Source organism: Podarcis cretensis, assembly GCF_951804945.1.
Source record: "Podarcis cretensis genome assembly, chromosome: 1".
NCBI classification, from domain to species: Eukaryota; Metazoa; Chordata; class Lepidosauria; order Squamata; family Lacertidae; genus Podarcis; species Podarcis cretensis.
Window position 1 is genome coordinate 95,917,690 of NC_137170.1, and position 9,783 is coordinate 95,927,472.

General features: G+C 40.8%; 1 protein-coding gene across 1 annotated transcript; it reads left to right on the forward strand.

The window, feature by feature from the left end:
• Positions 1-1,064: 1,064 nt before the first annotated feature.
• PARP9 (poly(ADP-ribose) polymerase family member 9) lies at positions 1,065-9,157 on the forward strand. Its single transcript, XM_079989440.1, has 10 exons — positions 1,065-1,230; positions 2,341-2,377; positions 3,035-3,852; positions 4,287-4,517; positions 4,602-4,820; positions 5,556-5,631; positions 6,127-6,483; positions 7,195-7,340; positions 7,680-7,857; positions 8,592-9,157. Exons 1-10 carry the CDS (start codon positions 1,207-1,209, stop codon positions 8,927-8,929), a joined length of 2,424 nt encoding a protein of 807 aa, XP_079845566.1. The 5' UTR covers positions 1,065-1,206; the 3' UTR covers positions 8,930-9,157.
• Positions 9,158-9,783: the final 626 nt, after the last annotated feature.

Sequence of the window (9,783 nt, forward strand, 5' to 3'; positions counted from 1 at the left end):
GTGTACGGATCAAAGCCGCAACTTTGGTATTATCAGCAGCCCATTCAATCTGGCACTCCATTCTTTTTGCACTGGTGGCCATGAAAGGGTGTTAAAACTGTAAGGTATTTTTATTTGCCCTGATCCTTGCGGTTTGGGATAGGAATCTTAGGCCAACCATATTTCCGTAGTGGGGTGGTTCCCTTTTATTTCTATTCAACACCTTCCAAATTAGTGTGGATTAAATTTTAGCCAAGCAGCCCAGTCCTAAACATGTTTAAAGGTAAAGGTAAAGGGACCTCTGACCATTAGGTCCAGTCGTGGCCGACTCTGGGGTTGCGGCATTCATTTCGCTTTATTGACCGAGGGAGCCAGTGTACAGCTTCCAGGTCATGTGACCAGCATGACTAAGCCGCTTCTGGCGAACCAGAGCAGCGTACGGAAACGCTTAAACATGTTTACTAAGGTGTAAATCCCTTGTGACATGAAGTAACATACTGAGAGCTGGTTTCTTGGAGATGACAAATACGTATCACTTGGAGGCTTTGGGCAAGTTAGTTGGGAGCCTAGAGGACAGGACTATTGAATACTGTTAAGAGTTTGGGGTAGGGGGAAGTAGGCTGTGTACAGAGACCCTTATGACCCCTGGATTCTAATACTGTCAAACCTTGGTTCCTGAACGGCTCAATTTTGGAACGTTTTGGCTCCCAACCCCCGGAAGTAAATTCTCCAGTTTTTTAATGTTTTTCGGAAACCGAATGTCCATCGCGGCTTCTGCTTGAGTGCAGGAAGCTCTTGCAACCAGTTGGAAGCTGCGCCTTGGTTGTCAAACATTTCAGAAGCCCAATGGACTTCTGAAGGTTTGACTGTAAGTGTAAGCATTTTTTAAAAAATCAGGGTTGGGGAGCCTGTGGCCTTCTAGATGTTCTGAGACTCCAGTTCCCATCAGCCCCAGCCAACATGGCGGATGGCTTGGAGTGAGGAGAGCTGTGGGCCGCAGGATCCCCACCCCTGCTTTAAAGGACAAGAAGATTGTGATCTGGGAAGCAACTTGACAATGGGGTTGAAGTTCCAGCAGGGGTCTCCATGGCAACCAGACCAGAGGATTCCAAGGCAGGCCAGTGTGGCAAAAGCAGCTCCTTGCTGCTTACCCTAGCCTAGGCCAATGGAAAATGGAGGAGCAAAACAGCAACATCTAAGAGGGGACAAAAAAAGAGGAAATTCAAGATGGGGAACATGATGAAATTGTTGGTAAGTCAACACAAAAGAAAAAAAGACTGAAACAGAGGTTCTGAGTCGTTGAAGTGCTTTGAGTGGAAATGACCAGGCAGGGGGAAGGGGAGCTGGACATTTTTTTTTATTATTGAACACGAAAGAAACAAGTTGCTCTGAGCCCTACCTCAGGTTCAGAATATAAACATGACACACGAACAAAACCCCAAATGTCCAGTAATCCCTTCAGCACCTAATTCCACTTTGGAATGAAATGAGAAGCTGGAGGATTGATTTTTACTGGCATATAGTGCATACAGTCACTGCAATCCCAATCTCACTTAACCTGGAAGTAAGACCTATTGAATACAATTGGATTTATTTCTGAGTAGACAGGGTTAGTCATCCAGCCAGCTGGAGTGACTAGTATGGTCCCTGGGGTATGGTCTGAAGGCAAACCACATATGGACCCCATCAGCATTGGCATTCTGCTGGCTCTTGAAGACGACACACCTGTTTAGCCAAGCATTCCCCTGAATTTGAACTTATTCATATAGTTGTTTAAATTGCTCTTCTAATTGTTATACTGTTTAATGGGCTGCTTTCTTGTACATTTTAATTATGGATGCTTTTAATACAGTTTATTAATTTATTGTATTGTGAATGTGAGCTGACAGCTTTGTTGTCCCCCCCCCTTTTCTGTGCTTTCTCTTTAATAAATTTGGAACAATAATAATTAAAAATGGATTCCCATAATGCTTTAATGGAACTGATTTATAGTGTATTTTAATTACGTATGGGTTTTATAATTGGTTTTATACTTGTAAACTGCTTAGAAGCCATTCTGGCACGTAAGCAGCATATTAAAATAAAATATGTTGAAGCCAAGCAGCTCTGGGTTTAGTCAGTGCCTGGATGGGGTACCAGACATGTATGCTGCCTTGGCTTCCATGATGAAAGAACTGCAGGGTATAAATGTAAGAACATACAGTAATTAATAGCATTAGCAATATAATACTGTTTTTATTGAATTATTTTCACAGAGGGTGAAGTAGGGCTTTATGAATGAGGATCACAGCCCACAAACATTAACTTCTGGGACATTTGCCGAAGTAATTTTGATTTTGTTTTTTGTTTTTGTTTTCACAGACTTCCAGTTCCGAGACTCCACAAAATGACAATGCAGGTAGATAGTTCACTTGATACCTTTCACTGCAGATCAAGTTTGGGAAGTGGGGAATCCTCCAGGGGTTGCGGGCTCTGTGTTAACTACCCCTGGGATAGTGATTATAAATAGGTTTCTGCTTTTCAGAAGTTGCAGGGGAAAGCCTACGAGACACAGGGATCGAGTTTCTCTCCAGATTCCTATACTGCAGGGTTTCTTGTACTTTGATCCACCTTCTTCATCTCTTCATCTGTCCTTCTATTCATGTGGAGCTGTGCATGCATAGTCTGCATATTGGGTGAGGGTGTGTGTGTGGATTATAGCCAATATCCGCTTCTCGGCAGCTTCCCCAATTACTGTAAAACCGGCATAGCAACAAGTCACATTTTGTGATGTGATGCTGGAGAATAATTGCTCTAGGCGTTATACTCTCTCAACAACTTTTCTATAGGGGCCGTTAGATACGTAGCATTATTTAAAGAGATCAACATTTCTATTGGTCGGTTAGGTTGAGAGGACATTTTGCAGTTATAATATATTGGCAAGTAATTTTATTTTCCTGAGCTATTTTGGTGTGGGGGTGAACAGAGAAATCTAAAACATGTGCAGGTAGAAAGGTTTTATGTAAACCCTCACCCATAACACCACAAAATATGTACTTTGTTTTGTTCCCCCTAGAGATCAGAATGCCAATAGATGAGGAAATGCTATCCATTCCAATCAGCAACAATGTTTATGCAATTCTTAAGAGAAGAGAGAACTACCTGTGTAGTCTGCTCGAAAAGAAGTTTGGCTGCATAACTGTCCTCAAGAGCATCAGGAATCCCACCGAAGTGTATAGGAAAAGCCTGAAGGAAGGAATTGAAGTTTCTGTCTGGGTAGATGATCTTACAAGGCACGAGGCCGATGCTTTGGTGAATGCAGCCAACGAATACCTGCATCACTTTGGAGGCCTTGCATTTGCCCTCCTGAAAGCTGGAGGGCCAGAAATTGAAGAGCACTGCAAGCATTTCATTGAAAAGAACGGACCGCTCAGCGCTGGCCAGATTGCAGTCACTAGTGGAGGAAGACTCCATTGCAAGCAAGTCATCCATGCAGTGGGTCCAAGATGGTCGGAGGAGCAGAGGGAGGAATGTTGCCTCAAGCTTGAAGCGGCCATCATCAATATTCTGAAATATGTCAATGCTCCAGAAAACAATATCAAGTCCGTGGCCATTCCTGCCCTCAGCTCTGGAATCTTCAACTTCCCGCAGGATTTATGTGCTCAAGTCATCATACGGACTATAAAGAATTTTATTCAGTTAGCTCCGTTATTTGGTTACTTGCAAGAAATCCACCTCGTGAACATTGATGAGACCACAGCTGAAGTCATGAAAAGGGCGTGCGAAGAGTTGCTAGGCACCAACGATGTTGTGCCTCTGGCGGGTGCAGCAGACTCCATCACAGTCAATGATCTCTGTCTCCAGATAAAAAAAGGGAACATAGAAGCACAGCAAGTAGGTTACCGTATTCTTACAGGTGATATGGAGAGGGTGAATATTCATTACTTTCCCCATTAATTGGGTTTTTCAATGCTCACAAGTACCAGACGAGCAGTATTGTGTGAAAACACATTACAGAACATCAGTGATAAAAACAGAATAAAAAACATACTGACAGACAGCCTAATAATAAAATAGTCATCATAATAACAGTCCCCTCCCCCACACTTTTACATGCCATAGATTATATAATAGCCATAGGCCTGGGTAAAGAGGAACATTTTTGCCTGGCACCTAAAAACACATAGTGATGGCACCAGGCAAGCCTCTCTGGGGAGAGCATTCCACATTCGGGGAGCTACCACATTCCCCAGAGAACCATGCATGTAGAAATCATGCATAGATTCAAAATGAAATTGTTTTCTGATTCTTATATCATTCTCTTCCAGGCTTCCATTATTATTAGCTCTGTGACTGTGCAAGATGATCTCTCTCAAGGAACCATTTCAAGAGCAATCCTCGAAAAGGCAGGTCCAGCTATGCAGGAGCAATTTCTCTCTGAGTTACAGAGACTTCCAGCAGATAACCTGAAACTCATATTCACAAAAGGGTGCAATATTGACTGTGAGTTTGTGCTCCATGTGGTATGGCCATCTTACAGTGAATGCAACGCACAGGAGGTGATGGCTTTTTTTCTATTAGCTTTCCATTTCACTGAATGGGGGGTGGGAATCACCATTATAACTACTTTCCTCCTCCAATAGGCACTAAAAGCTGCAGTTTCTAAAAGTCTTCTCAAGGCTCAAGAGCAGCTGTCCTCATCAGTTTGTTTTCCTCTCCTTGGGATTGAAGATTTACACATGCCAAAGGATGAAGTGGTAGAGATTATGGTGGAGGAAATAATACACTTTGCGGAGGAATATCCTGGGAAGAAGCCTGATGTATTCATTGTGGTTCCTCCAGATGACAGTGATGTTTATGAGGTGAGGTTCTGAATGCTCATGGCAAGTAGCTAAAGATTGGCCATCTAATACAGTCGCCATCTAATACATACGCTTCAGGTTACAGACTCCACTAACCCAGAAATATTACCCCAGGTTAAGAACTTTGCTTCAGGATGAGAACAGAAATTGTGCTCTGGTGGCGTGGCAGCAGCAGGAGGCCCCATTAGCTAAAGTGGTACCTCAGGTTAAGAACAGTTTCAGGTTAAGAACGGACCTCTAGAACGAATTAAGTTCTTAACCCGAGGTACCACTGTAAATGCATCTCTCTAAAACATTTTTCTATAGTTCTATACTGGTTTCCACATACTGGTGCCCTCCAAATATTTTGGAATACAGCACAACTGTGGTCAGCTCCAGCCAGGATGGCAAAGGTCAAAGATGATGAGAGCTATTGTCCAACAACATACAGATGGTGCTAGATTGGAGAAGCCTGGGTTATCACTTGAGATAGGCACAATGCTCAGTTTAATATGGGAACTCTCACTACTGCCCATTATACTCATTGTGTGGGATTATACTGCCCCAGGTCTAATCTTGAATGTGGATATGAAGTAAATGGTGATGGGTTTAGCTTTCTGCAGTGGAAAATGACCATTGTTATTAGATGCTGAAGATTTGTAGTGCTTTGTACACTACGTCCTAAACTGGCACAATAATGCTTAGAACTGAGCCCCAAAAAAGCAGCAATTGTATGTGTTTTCTCTCTTTTTAAAGGCTTTCTTCACCAAGCTTATGTCAGTCAAAAACAAACTGGAAGAAAAGATGGACTGCAGCAATATGGATGGCATGGGTAATAAATAAATGGGATGGTTAAAACTGGTTGAGATTCTCTCTCTCTGTGTGTGTATGTATATATATATATATGTATATATATATATATATATATATATATATATATATATATATATATGAAATGTTTTAATGTTTGACTACAAATAGAACATGTCAAGAATATTAGAAAACTTTGTGTAGGTTTTAATGAGGGACTTGAAAGATGAGTGGAGTTGAAGAAGAGGCAGGGAGAATTACATAGTAGAGTTGTTAAGAAATAATTCTAGCAAGGGTTCAATTTAGCTTTTAGTAGCGGAACACGGTTTCAAAGTCCACTTTTGGTTTTCCTGTAATTTCACCCAATTAGCCCTGTCAAGCAACAGAACAATACCCCCCCCCCATAATCTATCTGTGTGAGCCCTTCAAATATTTGACTATCATATCACCTCTTAATTGTCCCTTCTTCATGAGTCATTCACTAACCATTGCAACACCTACCAATAATATTTTTCAGAGGTACAGACTGACATACAAGCCGATGGAGGTTGTGAAAAAAACGGACCATTTGTGGAACTTATTGGACGCAGCCAGGAAACGCTGGAGGCAGCAGGACTGTGGCTCCGAAACATCATACAAGTTGAGGAAACTCACCGGATCGTTATACAAAATTATAACCTTCTCAACCTTGGCAGTGGTCAGCCAGTTGAGCTGTCTCATCTGCAGCAGCACTTTGGCATAACCATAGTGGAGAGTTTGACCGGGGAGGGTGCAGCTCTCGAGATCGAAGGTTCCCCCCGAGCCGTGATTGATGCAACATTCGCTATCGAATTCATGCTGCAGACTACAGCCAAGCAAGAAATGAAGGCAGACGGTATGTGGGGCTGTATATACATAAGCACAACGCTGTTATGAAAAACATGTGAACAGCTGCTAAGAAAGCATCTGGTGAAGAATTTGGCTTATTGATATCCTTCACCTTATACTAAGGGCAGACTTCTAGCCTGTACAAAGAACAGTTTGAAACCATACAGGCAGTAGCCTTATTCAGTTGCTCTCCGCACCAGGCCATTTCCATCGTGCAAGTGGGTGCAAGGGTGAAACCTTTAACCAAACCCTTCCTATACATCACTGTCACTATCCCTGTACCCACCTGGTCCATTGAAGGCTGAACATTTTTATTTTTATTATTAAATTTGTATACTTTCCACAACACATTTTGAAAGAGCATCGGATGTCAATCAGCCAAAGTATTTTATTATTATTATTATTAAATTTGGTGAAGAATTTGGCTTTGCATTGGAAAGCCTTTTCGACTCAAGTAGGCTCCTGGATGTGATTTAGAACCCTAAGAAATCACGGTAAGAGGTTACAGGATTGCAGCCTCAAAGGATTTCAGTTGTCACTGTCAAAAGAAATATTACCACTCTGTGAAGAAGGGGCCTTTATTAAACAATGAACTCATTGTGCTTACTGTTTTTCCATTTTAATAAGCAACATGCATTACCCGTCTCCAGTAAGCTTACGGTTAATTTTCCAATCTGAAAGTTGCACTACTATTCAGTATTTTATTACCTGCATCTAGGATCTTTGAGAAACTCTCCTCATCAAGAAGGCCACAAAGAAATGGCAAGTAAATACTGTTACCAAGTCACTCCGATAGAGTCGTATCTTCAAGAATTCAAGGACAAAGAAAAACAGCTTGAAAAAGCTGGCCTCCGGGTTCTGAAGGTAAAGAGATGACCAATGGCAAAGTAATTCTGAAAGAATATTGTGATGTTTTACAAATATCTAAAACCAACAGGAATATAGGAGGGTAAAATCCAAGTCAAAATGATTATTGAAAACTGATAGGTTTTTACCAATATGTGGTATACTCCTAAATCAAACTCAGATCACATTACTTCATGTAGAGAATAAATTGGGACCGTTTGGTCTTTTTTCATCCTGGAATTTCTATTTTAAAAACAAACAAATTGAAATAAAAAAGTACTTAGCACTGGAACAGTATGTATTTTTTAGTGTTGCTGCTATTGAGCTGGGCACAACTTACTTTCATTTTCATTTCAGATAGAGAAAATATGCAATCCTCTTTTAGAATCTACCTTCCAAAGGATTAAAATAAAAATTGAAGGAAAAAATGCTGGAATGCCAGTATGCCATAGGCTATACCATCGTGTCCCAGCTCAGTACTGTAGTCTGGTGTGCAAAACGGGATTTCAGAAAACCTACCCCTCCTCCTTACAAGGTAAAGCTTGCATATACCCATGAAAAGCAAAATAAAAACAGAAAATCAGTAGATTATCTTCAATTTGACTGCCATGTTGATGCATTCATCACAGGTGTTCAAGTACATTAATTCAAAGCTTAAAAAGCTAGCTAAATAAAATATAAAATCAAGTGGTACCTATCTGGTTCTTGCAATTATCACTATTGTCCTCACAGTAAGATTTAGCTTTTCCTCTGTAAACCCTAAACTGATCTAGAGTTAGACTGCAGTGTCCATTGCTGCCACCAGGGCTGGTATAGCTAGTGGGCAGTGTGAATCTGCTGCCTCTGGTGGCAAAAGGCTCTGAGGTGGTGCCCAGGTGGGTGCTCTGTCTGCCCCACTGCTGGCATCAGGACAGATCTTACGCAAGATCTCACAAGATCTTGTAGTGCGTGCAAAATCTCATTTGAAATCAGTGCCACTGCTCCACCAGTAGCAGTGGAACAGCACTTCCCATCTTGTCTCAAGCAGCAAAATTGGATGTGCTGCTCCCGATTGCCACCATGATTGCAATTGTTAAAATAATTATAATACCAGCAGTTTCCCAGCATGTCCTTAAGGCTTCTTCAATTATTACTTGGTCCTCTTATTTCCATTCAGGGCGGGAGTGGGAGCAGACCAAGTCATATTCAGATGCAGTTTGTCTTGCATACTGCTATCATAATGAAAACATGTCTCTGTTTAATCAGTCTGTGTTTTGCATTGTTTTCCAGACCAGAAATATGGAGCTGGCATCTACTTTAACAAGAACCCCAGGAACCTTGTAACATATACCAGGGAAAAATGTGAAATGGACCACTTGATCTGTATGTTTGAGGCTGAAGTTGTAACAGGCTCATATACAAGGGGCAATCGAAGCTATGTTGCACCACCATTAATTAGTGCAAGTAGCATGAAACTCTATGACAGTGTTGTTGACGATATTCACAACCCTGAAATCTTCGTCATTTTCAATAGGGAGCAAGCTCTCCCGCTGTATTTGTTGACTTGTTCCCTGCTTTGGAATCCAGTGCAGAAGACCCAGTTGGAACCATCAGCTCAGAATCTATGAGGCCTTAAAGTTCAACAAATGATAGATACTAGGTTCTATGAGTAAGGTTTAAGTAATTTATGTATATGGCAGTTCTCTGATGCAGTGAAAAATCTTGCCTCGTTACAATCTTGAAGTATCGTTATTGCTTAATAAGCAATCTCAGCATGGGAAGCTTTAATTTGATTTAAAAGAGAACCGCTGCATTCACAACACAACTTCTTATATTAAAATGCCAACTTCAAACCATCTGCAAATATTTGGTTTTTTTCTGTACAAGAATATAATAGCAAGTGCTTCATGCAGTTCAGGATCAGCTTTTGTCTAAGTGCCAGAGATGCTGCTTTTAGAAATTTAAAAATTCAGAAAATTACAAGTAACTTTGTATTTCTAGAATGTCTTTGATAGTTTATTGAATTAAGTGCTATTAAATCAGTTGGTTTAAAATCCACAATAAATACCATGTTTCTATCAGCTGTACCACTAAATGCCAGTGTAACATTCAGCTCCTTCTCTATGCCATTGCATACATGCTTTGGATATGGGGTGAAGACTACCTGCAACTACATTGGAACATATGACCCAAATTCTTAGAATTAAGGCAGCCCTGTTCAGGGAAGTTTTTAATCTGTGATATTTTAGTGTATTTTTGGTTTTTATGGAAGCCGCCCAGAGTGGCTGGGGAAACCCAGCCAAATGGGCGGGGTACAAATAATAAATTATTATTATTATTATTATTATTATTATTATTATTATTATTATTAAAGGGGGGCAAATATTATAAATGACCTTTTAATAGGTTATGATCCTTAAACATTACCTTTGTTGCATTAGCTAAAGGAGGCAATAACTGGTGTGTGACAGATACTAAAAAT

Excerpts from the sequence above, each read along its gene's own strand:
- PARP9 (XM_079989440.1), top strand. The coding sequence starts at position 1,207 with ATGGGGAACATGATGAAATTGTTG. Across the intron at positions 2,378-3,034 it reads TCCACAAAATGACAATGCAG|AGATCAGAATGCCAATAGAT; the intron begins GTAGATAGTTCA and ends TGTTCCCCCTAG. Across the intron at positions 3,853-4,286 it reads GGAACATAGAAGCACAGCAA|GCTTCCATTATTATTAGCTC; the intron begins GTAGGTTACCGT and ends ATTCTCTTCCAG.